At 47.0% G+C, this 18,562-nt stretch overlaps 1 protein-coding gene across 1 annotated transcript in view; it reads right to left on the reverse strand.

Moving 5' to 3' along the window:
- Positions 1-555: 555 nt before the first annotated feature.
- CUNH16orf96 (chromosome unknown C16orf96 homolog) overlaps positions 556-18,562 on the reverse strand; it is a 39,459-nt gene continuing 21,452 nt past the window's right edge. Inside the window, exons 8-16 of the mRNA XM_090279160.1 lie at positions 17,037-17,111; positions 16,436-16,600; positions 14,573-14,691; positions 13,756-13,818; positions 9,199-9,291; positions 8,300-8,450; positions 8,067-8,169; positions 1,502-1,564; positions 556-755 (exon numbers count right to left, since the gene is read on the reverse strand). Coding sequence (XP_090135286.1) covers positions 556-755; positions 1,502-1,564; positions 8,067-8,169; positions 8,300-8,450; positions 9,199-9,291; positions 13,756-13,818; positions 14,573-14,691; positions 16,436-16,600; positions 17,037-17,111 — 1,032 coding nt within the window. The remainder of the gene's footprint in view (positions 756-1,501; positions 1,565-8,066; positions 8,170-8,299; positions 8,451-9,198; positions 9,292-13,755; positions 13,819-14,572; positions 14,692-16,435; positions 16,601-17,036; positions 17,112-18,562) is intronic.

Raw genomic sequence — 18,562 nt, forward strand, 5'->3', positions numbered from 1 at the left:
CAGAAGTACATACAAATAATCAACTTCTTTAAACATTCACTTCAGAATTGTAATTACTGGTGGAAATAATCAACATAATTTTTTTTTTTTAATGCATGCAGTAAAATTTGGTTCCCATGAGAAAATTGATCCTGGCAGAAATAATGGCCCCCAAAGAAAATGGAAAGTGGCAGAAGCTGGAACTGGAACTGTTACAGATGAAATCCTTTCAGCAAAACAAAAAAGGAAAGTGTTTTTAAAGTCACTTTAACTGAAAGTTTCCTTGAAAATTGGTAAAGGAATTAAATTGGCATAGTGGAAAATTCGATTTAGAAAGCTGTGTTCTTCATGTAATGTAGGATAAGGATTGTGGTGTGTGTGTGTGTGTGTGTGCGTGTGTGTGTGCAGAGAGCAAAAACAGTCACTGGGTCACAATGAGTCCCTTGTGGAGACCCCTCCCCTATGTCCAGGGCCCCTGCATCTTCCCAGGCATGGCTCGGGGCCTGTCTTGGCCGGTGGGTCGAGTGGAAGGCACGATGGGGGCACAGGGCACAAGGCTCACCAGTTGTCGGGCTCCTAGGTGGGCTGTGTGCTGACTCGGGACTCAAGGCGCTGAGGCCTTGGATGCCTGGTGGACCCTGAGGCCTGCGAGGGGTCCTGCAGGGATGGCATCAGCGGCGGCAGCAATGGCAGGGGTGGCATGGATGGAGGCTGAGTTGGTGTCATTGGGTGGGGGCCTGAAGTGGCTGAGCGGTTGCTGACCCGGGGGTGCAGGGCTGGGAGGAGCAGGAGAGACCCATGATTTGTCTTAAGAACATTCTGGGTGGAGGCTGGCCTGACTAAGGAGAGGAGAAACCCCAAGATGGAAGTGCTTCACTGCAGCTCTCCTAGTCAGTCTCAGGCAGCCTAAGCTTCCCGGAGGTTGAGGGAGCAGCCCAAGATAAAGCACACCAGAGTGGACAACAAAGTGGAGCAGAGCACCCAGAGGAGTCCCAGCTCCTGCATTCCTCAGCCCAAGGCCACTGTGCCCCCACCCCGCCCCCCTTTAAGATGGACTAGCAGTACCCACCACCCCTAGCTGGGATGAGGACTGGATGAGATAAGAAGGGACTGAGTGCTTTGTACACTGTAAAGCATCCACAAATGCCTGATCCAGGGCAATATGAATCAGGGGAGCTCAGTTCCCTTCAGCCTGGCTCACGGGGCCCCAGCAGAGAGGCCCAGGAGAATCAATGGCTCCCTTAGCCCACCTCTGCAGCTGACTGGACACTTGGGAAAAGACACCCAGCCTGGTGCCCAGGCCAGGAAGCCTGGCTGAAGGGTGAAGCAGGAGCCCAGAACAGCTGGCAGCCTGACCAGGGAGCTGGGTGTTGGGTGGGGGCCACTCTGGGGGCCATCTCTGGCTCTGGCTCAGACAGAGCATGTGCGATGGGCGACGTGGGGCAGGAGAGCCCCAGTCTGGGACTGGGGGACCCGACCAGAATTCCAGTTGGGTCAGGCAGTTGGGGGAGCAGGTACTCACGGAGGTGGATGGCACCAAAACGCTCATGTAGGTTTCGAATCGGGGGATGTGGAACCTTCACAGCTTAGTGGAAAAGAAGGGATGAGACAGGAATGGGTGGTGGCTCTTCCAGAGCTTGGCCCCTCCCTGGATCCCTGAGCCTGTCCTCTAGCTCCTGCAAAGGCATTTTCACTCTGGCGGGACTGCTGTTTCTCAAGCCACCCTCTTAATACACCCGGCCCTCCCTATTTGTATCTGGAAGGACCTTCTCTCCCCACTTTCTTGAGCTTCTTAAAGTTAAGATATTAGAAAAGGGGTTTTTGAAAGTAACTCAAGGCCAGGGAAGAGACAGTAATAAGATGCAGGTGAAATGCTGGCAGGACTACTTACAAGTTAAATGTCTGGCAATTCTTTAGATCTTCCCACCCCACGGTGGCGGGGGGGTGGCGGAGGGGCTTGGCAGACCACGGTGCCCCTGCCACCACCTTCCTGTCCATCTTTTGTGTGTGTGCATTTTTTAGTAAAATTCACATAATATATAATTAACCATTTAAAGGGAATGATTCAGTGGCACTAAGTTCATTCACAAGGTTGTGCAAACATCTCCATCTAGTTCCAGAACATCTTCGTTACCCCAAAAGGAAACCTGGTACCCATGAGGCAGTCTCTCCCCATTCTCCCCTCTCTCCCAGCCCCAAATCACCTCTGTTGAAGTGATTTGCCTCTGCTGGACATTTCATTCAAGGGGGATCATGCAATATGTGGTCTTTTGAGTTTTACTCCACCTTCCACTTTTGAACCCAAGGTGTCCCCTTCTCCCTGTCCAGTCAAGAACCACTATGACTGCTCATCCAGAATCCAGGCCAAAGGCCGCTGCAGGAGAAGATGTGGGAACGTGCAGGAAAAGAGGCCATGAGAGTGAAGATGAAAGGAAGAGGAGGAGCGGGGAGGGTCTTATGGGTGGCCACGAAAGACACAGGGGTCTGGAGGAGAGGGCCATGCCTGGCGCCTGGCAAGAGTTATGGGGGCACTAAGCTCCTTCTTATGCAAGACACCAATTGTTCCTTCTGCCTGAACACTGTATCCATCTCTGGCTGTCTCCTGACAATTCCTGCTTCAAATGTCTCTTCTCAGAGACCTTTAGACCACCAGGGACCTCTCCCTGGTCATTCTCTTCCCCATTTCCATGTTTCATCTGATTCACTCACCAATTAGCTCATTTACATTTCACCATCCTTTGTGGAGTAAAAATTCTAAGGGAGCAGTAACTTCATTTTGGTTACACTGGGTTTCCCCAGTGACTTCTTAAACACACCTGGCACCAAAGAGGGCTCAGGAGACCAGGGCCATGAGGCAGCAGGAGATGCCACACAGATCTCCTTTTAAGAAAGAGCTTAGTGCTCAGCTGTAGGGATGCAGGGAGCGAACAGCCTCCATCTGTTAGCACCTTGGAGTCTGTTCACTTCTCAGGGCCTGTAGTACTTTGGGGGTCTGTTAAACCTTCAGGGTTTGTTAGCACTTCCAACCAATGATGGGAACACAGGGCTTGGCCATCTGCTGGGCTGTTCGCTCGGAAGCTCCCCATTGATCTGGCCTGGACCTTATCAGGTCTGTGCACTGTGTGAGGGTCTCTTCCTGCTCCCTCCCTTTCCTTCCTCCTCTTTGTTAATGCTCTTCCCTTCAAAACCTCTTGTATTCCTAACTCTGTCGCAGGGTCTACAGCCACAAGGAACCAGACTGGCACCAGCTTGGTTCCCCATGAACCTCTGGGATCCATCTAGTTTGGGTCATGCCCCTCAAACCTGAGTTACAAACTACTACCCATGTGCTTTATGGGTTCTGCTCAAGAGCAAATGCCTGGCTGAGGGTGCTCCCTGGCCCCCACTCTGATCCCCAGTTGGCACCTGTATCCCTCCATGAGTCAGAGGTGGAAACTGCCAACCAGCGACCAGTAAGATTGTTGAATTGCTTCCTTTCAAGGTAAGGGATGTGGGCCTAGGCTACAGATTCAAAATGGGGACACGGTGAGGCCTGGGAGCCCAGCTGCTGGTCCAGTGCTCTCCTTGACGTCTCCTACAACCTTGGACTGTATGTGTCCAAACACAAACTCACTCCCTGACCCCAGCATCTGCTCCTCCTGGGCTCTCCTCTGACTCTTCCTGCCTCTGCAAAAGCCAGGAGACTCCAGTTGGGAAGGGACACCTGAGCCCTGGTAAGTAGGAAAGGCTCTCCAGGGGTTCCAGGGTGAGCACACAGTATAGGCAGAGGCCCAAAGTGAGGACCAGCCCAGCTTGTTGAGGGAGAGTGAGAGAGCAGTTCCATGAGGTTGAATGAAGGGGACAGATGAGGCCAAGGGGCCCTGCAGATCATCCAAGGAGTCTGGACCCTGAGGGCAATGCCCTCCTAGATGTCCATGTCCTAATCTCTGGAATCTGTGAATACATCACCTTCCATGGCAAAGGGGACTTTACAGACGTGATTTAGTTAAGGGCTTTTGAGACAGGGAGACGGTCCTGGATTATCCAAGTGGGCCCAATGTAACCACAGGTCCCTATAAGGGAGGCTGGAGGGTCAGAGTGAGAGCAGGAGATGTAAGAATGGAATTTGAAGTCATAGTGATGCCCCTTGAAGATGGAGAAAGGGAACACCCGCCCAGGAATGTGGGAGACCTCCGGGAGGTGGCGCCGGCAAGGCAACAGGTTCCCCCACAGCCTCGGAAGGAACCAGCCCTTCTGGCTGCTCAGAAGACTCATTTCAGATTTCTGGCCTCAAGAAATAAGGCAAAATAACTTTGGGCTGTTTTAAGCCTTTCAATTTGTTGGTAATTTGTTACAGTAGCCCCTCTGAACTGGGAAGGGGCCTGGCCAGGGGTGTGTTTTAGGCAGTTCACGCAGAGCTGGTGAGGAGATAAGTCTCTTACTCCCCCACTTCTACCTTCTGCCTCTGTGCCCCTGCCACCGCCTCCCACCTGTGTCCTGCCCGTACTCAGCCTTCCATGGAGATCCTCTGAAAGTCCAGCCTGCTGACTCCCAGTCTCGGCATGCGCCCCTGCCCTCCTACTGGGGGCATCACTCACTGGGGATCAGCTGTTCCTCTACCCTGAGATTCTGGCCACAGTATAGGCATCTGGAGACCAGAGGCTAGCTGGACACCCCTCAGTGACCCCCGTGGGGCTGGCAAAGGACTGAATGCACAGCAGGATGTGGTTGGTGGAAACAGTGGGATGAACAGATAAATGCATCTGGGACCAGGCTGAACCTGGGTGGGGCTCACACCAGCTAGTTTAGGTTTAGATAGTGACTATTTGGATTAGAATGTTCTTTTGAGTACAGAAATGAGCACTAAGAGCACACTGGTCAAAAGATCTGACCACAGGTAGGCTTCTAATTGATATTTAATGCTAGTTAGATTTTGTTGCCTCCCAAGCAGGATAAAGCAGTTGAGGTGTCTTGATTCGGTCCTGCTTTGCAGCTTATGGGCCTTGAGAATGAATGAGCCATGGGAAGACATGCCTCTTCCTCTGGAGGCAGAGGAAATTAGTGGTGACAAGGGCCAGGTGTGTAAGTTCATCCTGGCCCCTCCACCAAGGGTGTCCTTACCTGCTTATTTGTGCAGTGCCTCCCTGGGTTGTTGCAGGGCCTGACAAGATGTCAGACTCATTGCTTTAGAGTTTCCTAAATGCTCCCAAACAAGCAGCAACTGGCTTCAGCCCTGTACCTCTCACTAAGTTGCCCCAGGCCTGGCACTAGCAGCAGCCAGCTTTGGTTCACAGCTTGGCCTTTCCTGGTCACCTCCAAGCCCAGCACAAGTAGCAGCCATCTGCAGATTGCTTTGTAGCTGATGCTGTGTGACCCTGGACAGAACACATGAGGTGACTGACCTGGGACATGCCAACAACAAGCAAGGCTCAACTACAAGAGGAGGGTGTACACAGTCCACACACTGGGCACACCCTGAGTACCGAGCTTGGGTAATAGGGGAGGCTGTGCTACTGGACCCTACCGGACACCTACTACATCAAGCCTTGGAAACATGATAGTTCTACCCAATACATAAAAACAAACACAGGGAGGCTGCCAAAATTAGGAGACAAAGAAACATGGCCCAAATGAAAGAACAGAACAAAATTCCAGAAAAAGAGCTAAACAAAATGGAGATAAGCAATTTATCAGATGCAGAGTTCAAAACACTGGTTATAAGGATGCTCAAGGAACTTAGTGAGGACCTCAATAGCATAAAAAAGATCTAGTCAGAAATGAAGGGTACATTAATTGAAATAAAGAACAATCTACAGGGAATCAACAGTAGAGTGGATAAAACTGAGAATCAAATCAGAGATTTGGAACATAAAGAAGCAAAAAACAGCCAATCAGAACAGCAAGAAGAAAAAAGAATCCAAAAAAAAAAAAAAAAAAAAAAAAAAAAAGGATAGTGTAAGAAGCCTCTGGGACAACTTCAAGCTTTCCAACATTTGCATCATCAGGGTGCTGGAAGGAGAAGAGAGAGAGAGCAAGAATTTGGAAACCTATTTGAAAAAAATAATGAAAGAAAACTTCCATAATTTGGTGAAGGAAATAGACATACAAGTCCAGGAAGTACAAAGAGGCACAAACAAGATGAACCAAAAGAGGCCCACTCCAAGACACATCATAATTGAAATGCCAAAGGTTAAAGATAAAGAGAGGATCTTAAAAGCAGCAAGAGAAAAGCAGAGAGTTACCTACAAGGGAGCTCCCATAAGACTGTCAACTGATTTCTCAACAGAAACTTTGCAGGCCAGAAGGGATTGGTAAGAAATATCCAAAGTGATGAAAAGCAAGGACCTACAATCAATATTACTCTGTCCAGCAAAGCTGTCATTTAGAATCAGAGAACAGTTAAAAAACTTCCCAGACAAGAGAAAGCTAAAGGAGTTCATCAGCACCAAACTAGTATTATATGAAATGTTAAAGGGTCTTTTTAAGAAGAAGATCAAAAATATGAACAATAAAGTGGCAATAAATACATATTTATCAATAATTTAATCTTAAAAACAAATAAACAAACAAGCAGAATAGGAACAGAATCGTAGACACAGAGAACATCTTGATGGTTGCCAGATGGGAGAGAGGTGTGGTGGAATGAGTGAAAAAAGGTGAAGAGATTAAGAACTACAAATAGGTAGTTTACAGAATAGTCATGGGGATGTAAAGTACAGCACCGGGAATAGAGTTGCCAAAGAACATATATGCAGGACCCATGGAAACAGACAATGGTGTGGGGATTGCCTGAGGGAGTGGGGGGTGGGGGTGGACAGGGACAGTGGGGGAAAAATTGGGACAACTATAATAGCATAAACAATAAAATATAATTAAAAAAAGAAGTCAGATATTAAATATTAGTCACTGTTGTTATCATCCTGCCTGGTGATCCCTGAAGCCCATCCTGAGTCCTGTCTCAGCAGCATCCGCTGCCAGGCACCGGGAAAGGAGCATAAACGCTGCAGGCCACAGCCTTGCTCCAGGGGATATGTAGGGTTAAGATGGTGTCCTGCCCTCCTGGGCCAGGGGGAGGGCCCAATAAAAGATGTCCCCGGTAACCTGTGAATGTAACCTTATTTGGAGAAAAGGTCTTTGTGAATGTAATTAAGCAAAGGATCTTGATACAAGAGCATACTGGGTTAAGTTGAGCCTTAAATCCAATGACGTGTATCCTTAAAAGAGACAGAAGAGGAAAATACACAGGGAGAAGTCTATGCAAAGATGAAGGCAGAGTCACAAGGTCAGTAAGAGAAGGCAGCCCTTTTGGCCTTGCTGGCCCAGTGCTGGAGCTGAATGGTGGGTCCCCAGTAGAAGGCAGCTGGAGCCAGGGCCTTGACACTGCAGCAGCCAGAGGACTGATTCCACACGTGTGACAGACTGTCTTCCAGCCCAATCCTAGACTGCCCTTGACATTAGGACAGAGGCCTCCAGGGTATGTCCACATGTCCTCTTCATCACACACAACCTCATCCCAATCTCTGCCCCTCAGGTGGACTCACCTTTCTGAGTCTCTGATTGTGCCTGGCTTACATCCACCCCAGAGCCTCTGCACCTGCTATTCCTTCCACCAGGACTGCTCTCCTTCCACCTGACCCCTTCATCTAGTGAAACCCTAGTCCCTTTTCAGAAGCCTCAGGGCAGCATCCTGTCCCTCTCCTTGGACCAGCATCCCTCGTCACAACTTTCCCATCACCAGCCCAGCATCCCATCTTTGGGAGGACCACCAGCACCCCTCCCTAGGCCTGCATACTTTGTCACAAACTGTCCCAGTACAGGGCCCTCCCTTCAGGTCAGCTGTTCAGCCTCACTTTCAGTTATCTGCTCACAGTGTGCTTCTTCTACTTCATTGGAGACTCCAGGGCAAAACCATTGCTTTTGCTCCCCTTTATCTCCCTGGCACTGGGTGCAGTGCTTGGCATACAGTAGGACCCAATTTTTGCAAGTGACTGTGAGGATGCCCCAGTCAGGGATGGTGCCAGCTATGGGCCCTGCTTGCATCTGCTTATGCTGGCCAGCAAATCCAGGACACTAGGCAGGAGTACCCAGGAAGGCCTGACGCCTCTCACCAGCCAGCTCCTTCTCCATGCTGGTCAGTGGTCGTGCCCCGTCCTGATTGTTCATTCGGCCCTTGTACAGGATCCCGTCTACTCCAAGGATGTCCACTTCGGCCTGTTGGATGGCCCAGACCCCAAATAAGGGAGTGTCCTTGAGCTTCTGTAGTGTACAAAGAGGCCCAGCAGACAGAGCATGCCTCCCCACTCCCAGGGTCGCCCACCATCCAGGCTGCGGCCTGACTCACAGTATCATAGTCCAACACCTCAGGGTCCCCATAGGGGTAGATTGTCGACAAGTTACATGACTTGAGCTTGAGGTTGGCGTCTTTCCCAGGGCCATTGCTCCAGTCCTCCTGGTCTCCAAGGTCCTGAAGCTGCTGTAGCTGCTGCTGTTCCCTTGGACAGGGCAGGAGGGTCAGCAGCCACCTGGAGACCCCTCCACCCCCAAGGGGCCTAAGACCAGGCCCTGAGGGCCTGGCTAATAGCAAGGGAAGACTGGAATTCCTTCCAGCTGATTTTGGGTTATGTAGCCAAACAGGCCTGGGGCCTGGTGGGTGAATACAGACAGGCACAGTGAGGACAGTGATGGATGGTGCTGAGACTCAGGGAGCCAGCTGGGTCTGGTGGAAACCCTCAGGTTTATGTGCCAGCTCTGCCACTCACTACCTGTGACTTTGGACAGGTTGCTTAAGTTCTCTGAGCCTCAGTTTCTTCAACTGTGAAATGGGATGATAACAGAATATACCTCAGAGGGCAAAGTGGAAGGATTTAATGAGGTCAAATATATCAAAGTGCTTAGTGCAGTGTCTGCCCGGCCACAGCAAGCCTCACTGTCATTACGTACATCCTCCAGCGAGAAGCAGGCACATTAATCCTAGCTCATAGGGGGTTGTGAGATTTAAATGAGAAACCCTTCCCTAACGATTCTTGGCTCGTGATAGATGCCCAATAAATATGTCCACTCCTTTCCTCTGTGGCTTCTCACATGCCTGTCTGCTGCCCTAGCTATCTCCCCAACCGTTTCCCTTGCAGACAGCTGGCAATGCCCTGGGTTAGTCTTTGGATCCTGGGACTAGATTTTAGGCCTCTGCAGGGCTCCTGGGTCCTAAGTGACCTCCGTGGGGCAGAACCCTAGTCTGCTCACCTCATCTGTTGCCGCTGCAGGTACTCATAGCTGTTGGCACTAGCTGGACGAAGCCGTGACAGCAGGTGGGCTTTGCGAATGGTGATGAGGTGTCTGTTGGAGAACTAGAGCTCAGTGGGAGGCATATGTGGCTGGCAGAGGGTGCTGGGGTCCCACCTCCTCCAGGAAGCCACCCTCAAATTTCGCCCAAAACGAGGCCGCCCTACAAGGGCTCTGGGGAACTCCGATGAGCTTTATAAGTCTTAAAATATATATAATTGTTCCAATTATAAAAGTAAAAACCAGACTCAGACTGGAGGGGGCCAGAACTTGGGGGCAAAGGGAATGGAAATGACAGCTAATGGGTAAGGGGTTTCCTTCTGGGTTGATGGAAATGTTCTGGCACTAGAGGTGGTGGCTACAAGACATTGTCAGTGTACAAAATGCCACTGAATTGTTCGCTATAAAGTGATTAATTTGTTATGTGTATTTTACCTCAATAAAAATAAAAATAAAGTAAAACAGCCGCCTTCTGAGGGGCTGGAACTGTTCTACATTTTTATCTGAGTGGTAGTTATGAAGGTGTATATACACATGTAAAAACTCATCAAGTCCTGGCTGGTGTGGCTCAATTGGTTGAAGCAATGTCCTGTAAACGGAAAGGTGCCAGGTTTGATTCCCAGTCAGGGCACATACCTAGGTGGTGGGTTCAATTCCCACTTAGGGCACATACCTAAGTTGCGGGTTTGGTCTCTGGTTGGGGTGCTTGTGAGAGGCAACCGATCAATGTTTCTCTCTCGCATCAATGTTTCTCTCCCTCCCTTCCCCTCTCCCTAAAATCAGTAAGCATGTCCTTGAGTGAGGAGAAAAAAAAACCTCATCAACCAGTACAGTAAACATTTACATACTTTATTGTATATATTTAGCCACAATAAAAATTTAAAGTAATACACATTGATTGCCAGCATTTTAGAAAGCATAGAAAAGCACAGATAGACTACTTCCGGCCAAGATGGAGGCTTAGACGGACACGCTAGGTCTCCCTCTACAACTAGAGAGGAATACAACTACTTCAAAACAAAGGATAACTAGAAATTCCAGAAAATAAAACTACACGGAAGCCCAACATATGAAGTTATAAACCAGCGGTGCCATTTGGGCAGGTAAGAGTTAAAGAGGGCAGCGCTGTTTGCGGTGAGCAGCGGGGCAGCGAAAAAGCCCAGAGGCAGTCAAGCCCCTGGCAGTGCGCGACCCCAGCACTGGGGAAAACAGCCACCGCATCGCCTTGAACAGTGAGGCCCAGGGGGGCGGGAGGACGGATCCCGGTCTCCTAGCTGAATAACTGTGTGAATCCACCTTGGACCCCCGCCCCCAAAGAAAGCACCACAGGGCTGCGAAATAGGTCGCGGACAGGCAGGCGCCGGCCGGTCGCTGATTTGTGACGCGTACACAGGCACTGCCCCCGACAGCCGGCCCAAGAAAACAAAACGCATCTGTCAAAATGAGGCAGACAACTATAGAAATCCCGGTGACACAGCTCACCAGGCAACAGATAGAGAACCTGACAGATGAACAGATAAGAAACCTGTCAGAGGCTCAGTTCTGGGCCATTGTTATCAGGTGGCTTACAGAATTCACAAAAGAGCAGGAAAAAGATATGAAAGAAGCGAAAAACATTCATAACGAAAGGAACAAAACCACATACGAGACAGATGGTGAGGAAAAAAAATCCAGAGTTCACTTCAACAAACTGGAATATGGAGAAGGAACAAGCAGTCAACCAATGCAGAGAGAGGAAATGGGAAGCAACAATGAGAGGATCAGAAACCTCTGGGACAGCTATAAAAGGCCCAACATAAGAATCATTGGTTTGCCAGAGAGTGAGGAAGATGAACTAGAACTTGAAAAATTGAGTGAAAATATAATAAAGGAGAACTTCCCAGACTTGGGGAAGGGAATAGACTTGCAGGTCCAGGAAGCAAGGAGAGTTCCCAAGAGACTGGACCCAGGGAGAACCACTCCAAGACACATTATAATCAAAATGTCAAAAATTAAAGATAAAGAGAGAATCTTAAAAGCAGCAAGAGAGAAGAAAAGAATTATGTACAAAGGGGTCCCAATTAGACTATCAGCTGACTTCTCAAGGGAGACCCTACAGGCAAGAAGGGACTGGCAAGAAATATTCAAAGTAATGAAAATCCAAAACCTACAACCACGAATACTCTATCCAGTGAAACTGTCATTCAGAATAGAAGGACAGAGAAAGTGTTTCCAGGACAAAATAAAACTGAAAGAGTTCATTAGATCCAAACCACTGTTATATGAGATGTTAAAGGGACTGGTTTAAAAAACAGAAGCTAGGGAGATGAAACAAAGGCAAACTAAACAGGCAACGAGAGTGGAAAAGGAACTGTGGGTACGGGAAGCATATTGGGGGGAGGTCAACAGGGAGGGGGAGTGGGGAGAGGGAGGGAGATGATATAGGAATTGGGGATCATGGTAGGAGGGAATGAAATAGACGGAGAGAGGTTGGGAGGAACTGTATGCACAACTAATGGACATAATCTAAAAGGGGGGGACAACTGGAGGGAGGGGGGCCACCGGGTGGAGGGGAGCAGAGGGAAGGGAAATTGGCACAAATGTAATATTTTAATCAATAAAACACATTAAATCTGAAAAAAAAGAGGTATTAATACTATCAGATATTTACATTAAAAAAAAAAAGAAAAGCACAGATAAACAAAAAATTACTGTAACCATGTGATACATATTTTGATATGTATCCTTCCAGTATTGTTCTATATTTATATCTATATTTTTTAAACAAAAATAAGATCATAACACACCTACTACTTGATTTTCTCATTTAAGTTATTGCAAACACTTTTCCAGATCATTAATATTCTTCCACGACTGTGCTAGCCAGTATGCCTGCCACTGGCCATGGCTATTTAAATTAACTAAATTTAAATAACATTTCAAATTCAGTTTCTGAGTCATATTAACCATATTTCAAGTGCTCAAAAGCCACATGTAGCCAGTGGCTACTGCACTGGACATCACAGCTATAGATTGTTTGCACATCTCAGAAGGTCCTGTTGTGTGGTTTCTTCTACAACATGATCTCTATTGGCTGTTATGAATGTACTGTTAACTCATTGACCATTTCAGGTTGTTTCTTTCTTTCTTTCTTTTTTACTATTTATAACTAATATTTCAGCTAGATATCTGTTGTTTGAAAGAAAAATTCTGAATATAGCTTCAAAGCCCCTCCATGAACATGGGCTAGCATTGGTGGCATTGATCAGCTTCACGGGTCACCAGTCCAGATTAGCACCACAGAGGCTGCGGGCACTGCAAGCTCCTGGCTCTTAAACCATATTAGAGTATTGTTAGGTTAACCATAAAAAGTTAACCATAGAGTTACCATATGACCCAGCACTTCCACTCCCAGGTTTATACTCAAAAGAATTAGAAACAGGTTTTCAAACAAATATATGTACACACATGTTCATAATAGTACTATTCATGAAGGCTAAAAGGTGGAAACAATGCAAATGTCCATCAATGTATAAAGTGATCAACAATATGTGGTCTAGCTATACAATGGGATGTTATTCAGCCACAAAAAGGAATGAAGTACTGGCACACACTACAACTTAGATGAACCTAAAAAAAATAATGCTCAGTGGAATAAGCCAAACACAAGAGACTATTGTATGATTCCATTTCCATAAAATGTCTAGCATAGGCAAATCTATAGACAGAAGGAGATTCAAGCTTGTCAGGGGTTGAGAGGAGTAGGCAATGGAAGTGATTGCTTAATAAGTCTAGGGATTCCTTTTGGGACAATAAAAATGTTTTGGAATTAAAGGTGATGGTTGCACATTATGGTAAATGAACTGCCACTGACTCATTCACTTTAAAATCGTTAATCTCATGTTATGTCAATTTCACATGAATAAATGAAGTATTAGACCATAAAAACTCATGTAAGAAATTCCCAGAAAGTTCTGCTTTTCTCAACAGTTTTCTTCCATTGTTATTATTGTTATTGTTATTTAAATCCTCAAATCAATATGATTTGAGAGAGAGAGTGAAAGAGAGAGAAGTATCAATCAGATGTCTCCCGTAGGCACCCTAACCAGGAGCCGAATCCACAACCTAGGTATATGCCCTGATCAGGGATTAAACCTGCAACCTTTCGGTGTATGGGATGACACTCCAACCAACTAAGCAACCCAGCCAGGGCACCATTATTTTTCTTTTGGAGCTGACCCAGTCCCTAGGACAGTGGGCACCAGTCAGGGCTGATAAAGGAAAGAAGGGATGATGGTGGCCCGCCCAGGGACAGGGAGCAAATGAAATGACCCATATAGCACATGTAAGTGGATGTGCGTATAAATGATGTTTGTAGAACCCTGCAGGCACATGCTGTGTGTGTGTGTGTGTGTGTGTATGGTGTGTGTGTGTGGGGGTGTGTGTGTATGGTGTGTGTGTGTGTGTGTGTGTGTGTGTGTGTGTGTGTGTCCCCGAGAGAGAGGGTGGGCACTGGCGACCCCTGGTGGTAGTACTCACGGGCCAGTCATCATCTCCACAGGCCGGTCGCAGGAAATGCATTTCACCCGCTCAAACAATTTCCTGGAAGACAGACATTCATCCGCTGTGGCATCCCAGTCAGGCCCTGCGAAGCTGCCCCGACCCCAGGCACTGCTTGGGGGAGGTGCAGGTCTGTCTATTCATCAGGGCCAGGACTTCGGCCCACATCCTACACCCACTGGCCTGGCCCAGCTCAGCTCAGTTCTGCTGGCCTCTGCCGACCCCCATTTGTTACCTCCTGGGGCAGAGGTGAGAAAATAAAAGTGTGTGTAGTGTATCTCCCTGCCCTAAACATAATGGAGGTCTTTTAAAAAAGGGAATTTCTGGAAAGCTAACCTTCACAGTAGACACAGTAGCCTTCACAGGGGCATGAGGGGTGATTTGAGGACAGCAGCTCCCAGGGACATTTAATCCCTCTGTCTGGGGGGTGCTGTCTGGATGGGGGTAGGGAAACTGGCTGTGTTCTGTGTTCCCAGATCTATCCAGGCTCCCACTTGCATGGCTCCTTCCCTTCCTGAACCTCCTCATTTGTGGCAAAAGGGCTTTGTAGCAGATGTGCTCCTGGGGCCCCTCTGCCAACCAAGACCAGAGCTGCCCATGTCTAAGCGCCTGGGTGCTCTCAACCTCATCCCAAACCCTTTCCACACCCAGCTGGAAAGCCCCAGCCCCCTCTCCCCATGTCCATTCATCTTGGAATTCTTGCTCCCAGAATCCTCTGGGATCCCCCTCTTGCTTCTCCCTGGAGAGAGGGTCCCCAGTCTCCACAAGCTCCACCACTACCCAGGAAGGGGCTCACTTCCTAAAGCCAGCAGCGCTGTCTGGGTCGAATCGGAGGCCTTCAATGAGCAGCTTCCTGACTACTTGCCAGACCTCATTTAGGTCTTTCTTTAGATCATCCAAATCCCTGTGGACCAGCTGGAACAGCCAAAGGGAAAAAGAGTGTTCAGTCAATTAATTAAAACCCTGTCACCTTCCAGAAAAGGATTTGCAGTAACCTGCAAAGGTACATAGAGTATAACAAGATTAAACAGAAAAAGTGGTTGCAGAAAAGGAACTGACGAAGCTTGGGCTAAGATTCCTACCCCTAAGGCATGCTAATGCTAGAGGGGAGTTGCCAGATGACCTTACCAGTAAGCAAGGCTTCCAAATGATAAAACCAACCCTATGCTCAACTGCAGGCCTGAGGCCCGAGACACATTTCTCCCAATGGTCTCAAGACAATCTATATTCACACATTCAACACGTATTTACTGAGCGCAATGTGTACATTCAATGACATTTAATATATTCACAGAATCGTGCAACTGTCAAATAACCACAATCAATCTTATACCAGTCTCATCATTCCCAAAAGAAACGTCATACCCATTAGCAGTCACTCCTCATTTCCTCCTAGACCCCAGTAGGGAACCACTAATCTATTGTACTTTGTCTCTATAGATTTGCCTATTCTGAACATTACACATAAATGGAATCATACAATCTGGCCTTTTTTTGTCTGGTGTCTTTTACTGAATATAATGTCTTCAAGGTTTATCCAGCTTGTAGCCTGTATTAGTACTTCATTCCTTTTAATGGCTGAATAATATTTGATTTTATTGCTGGACTACATTTTGTTTATCCATTCATCCATTGATGGACATTTGGATTGTTTCCACTTTTTAGCTATTACAGATAATGCTGTTATGAACATTCTTACACAAGGTTTTACATGGATATGTTTTCTTTTCCCTTGGGTATATACCTAGGAATGGAAATGCTGAGTAGTATGGTAATTCTATGTCTAACTTTTTGAAAAACTGCCAGACTCTTTTGTACAGTGGAACATCTGAATTTTTAAAGTGTTCCTTCCAGTGCCCAGATTTTGGTCTCTAAACACTATTCCCTACTAAAAGTAACCAGGACTCCAGAGAGATATGGCTGATTCAGGTCTGAGGAAGAGAATGTTGACAATAAGCTTGGAATATCTTGTCATTTAAGAAAACAAAACAGTTATCTAATGACAGAAGTCCAGTCAAAGGGCTCAGAAGCCAGCTCACAGGCCAAAGAGTGACAAAATAGTTAATTAATTGAATGAATTGAATATTGAATATATAAAAATCCTTGATTCATGGTGACACTCACAAAGAAGAAATAAAAATATAAACCCTCATTTGCCAGCATATTTTGGACGTGGCTATTTCCATCAATATGTGAAAAGTGTCTATAAAGGAAATAATTCATCATTGTTTCTTTCCTGAAAGAACCATATTTGAGGGTAATCAGCTCAGACTGATGAAAGAAAGCTCTCCACAGATTTCTAGCTGATAAATGTAAAAGCTGCACCTGTCTTGCTCCCTTGGATCACTCGTTTTGAGGGAAGTCAGCTGCAATGTTGTGAGGCTACCTGAGCAGCCTTAAGGAGTTCATGTGATGAGGAATGAGGAGTCTTGCCCATGGAAGGATGCCATCTTGAAAGTGGTTCCTCCAGCCCCAGTCAAACCTTCAGAGGACTGCAGCCCCAGATGACATCCTGACTACAACCTCATGGGAGACCCCAAGCCACCCAGCTAAGCCACTCCCAAATTCTTGACCTTCTGAAACTAAATGCTTGTTGGCTTAAGTTGCTAAATTCCAGATTTGTTATGCAGCCGGTGATAACTAATAGAGGGAAACTCACCTTGGTACCCAGGTCCTTGCTGAGCTGCTCCACAGCCTTCTTCCAGTCTTCCTCGTGGGACATGACCCTGAAGAGCGTGCCCTGAATCATCTCATTCAGCTCCATTGCCAGTGTCTCCAGGTCAACACGGTTTGCCTTGCCTGCTAGGGTACTCCTGTCAGCTTTCTAGAGAGAGAAGAGACTCAGAGGAGCAGAGCTGCTGGGGTGGGAGTAAGGGGACACTTGGGGAGATCAGGCCACTTTGGTCTGTTTTTTCAAGTTTGGGACCCTGAACATCTAGCCTTGGCTTAAATTCAATCCTGGGGTGGGTCTGTGATGACTCAAAGACAACCATCATCAGATCTAAGCTGAGGTTTTCCTATGACAGAGAAGTTGGTGCATTATTTTTAAGTTCACATAACACATTGTCACTAACCCTGAGTCACTGAAAATGGGAATTGATGGTACAACATTTGAGAAGCTTCCCCAGCCCTTCCATATAAATAAGACCGTGAAGTCTCTCTGCTAGTATTTGTCTTGGTTAATTGATTCTGTTCCCTGGGTGGGAGAGCAGGGGCTCAGGATGGGGTAGCAGGAGAGGGGGAGGAATCTGCTCACTTACCTCTTTCAACTCCTGCTCCATCACACTTTTGTCTACCTTGTGCATTTCTAGGTTTTTTATTTGAGCATGGAGAGTCTAAGAACAGAAGCAAAGGGCATGTCAGCCGACGCCGGAAGCCCTGAGGATAATGCCCACCTCTTACCTCCACCCTTGCTGTGGGACAGTGAGGCCAGGTGGACAGCAGGTAGGGTGGGCACATGGGAAGGTTTGGGCTCCTGGACTCCTGGTGTCCAGATTAGAAGGGGAGAAATGTGGGACTTGGGAGAAGCTGTCCTCTTGGAGATGGGCATGGCAACTTTGCTTCACAGGGAGGCAGACCTGAGGAAGGAAAGCATAAACCAATGCTAGTGCTTTGGCTCCCTAGATGTCTAAGGCAAGTTCATCTCTTCTGATCTGTAATGAGGTCACAGTAAAAATTATAGTCTATTCACCAGCCAAGCATTTACATGTCACGCACGCTGTACCCCATCACCATGACTCCACTAAGAACCAACTCCCTCCATTAATCCTGCCCTCTTTCTACTCACTGGACCCTCACAGTGGGTTAGGAAGAACCTCACACCCACTGGGCCATGGCCCCAGAGGTCACTTTTCCTCCAAAGTAGAAAACAGGCTTCTACTTCTCCCTTCATATCTGGTCTTTCTCTCACCTTTAACAACAGAACCTCCAACTTTTAGCTAGCATCTGACCTCCCAGAATTATGACTACATTTCACAGCCTCCCTTATAGTTTGGGGTGACCACTGGGGTAAAAATGAAAGTGGGCAAGCGTCTTCTTCACTGCTGGCTTGAATGTGGAGTTAATTTATAAAGCACCAGCAGCCACCTTGGAGCTTGAGGAGATCGTATGAATGGAAATCACTTGTCATAGAATTCTAGACCAGCTCTAGATCAAGCATCTCTGACTTTCTTGTTTTTCTGAGTTACCTTGTTTCAATCAGTTATTTGGGGGTTTATGTTATTCAAAGTTAAACTTATTTCTAATTAATGCAAAGCTTCATCACATACTCTTGCAAAATAATGTTTTCCATTGTGTCAAAAAGAAAGAGTTCTGTCCTCATTTATTTTCCTGCTGTGTTCTTAGTGGGAAACACTCTAAGAGATGTTCTCTAAGGAAATGGCTATAGCCTTGGCTTGGTAGCTCAGTTGGTTAGAGTGTTGTCCTGATATGCCAAGGTTGTGGGTTTGATCCCCAGTCAGGGCACATACAAGAATCAACAAATGTATGCATAAAAAAAGTGGAACAACAAATCAATATTCTTTCTCTCTCTTTTCCTTCCTCTCTTTCTCTAAAAATTAATAAATAAAAATTCAATAAGGTGATAGATATGTTTCCATCTTGATTGGGTAGTGGTGACATGGGTATGTAAATAGGCAAAAAATTAATCCACCTCTTATGCTTAAAACTTGGGCATTTTACTGTGCATAAAGTATACTTTGATCAAAAACACAAATACCACTGCTTACTCCCAAACACAGAAGAGCCTAGTTGATGTCTGTCTTGTTGACTATTGTATCACCAAGCC

This window comes from Furipterus horrens, unplaced genomic scaffold (genome assembly GCF_987537825.1).
Source record: "Furipterus horrens unplaced genomic scaffold, mFurHor1.1.pri manual_scaffold_5, whole genome shotgun sequence".
NCBI classification, from domain to species: domain Eukaryota; kingdom Metazoa; phylum Chordata; class Mammalia; order Chiroptera; family Furipteridae; genus Furipterus; species Furipterus horrens.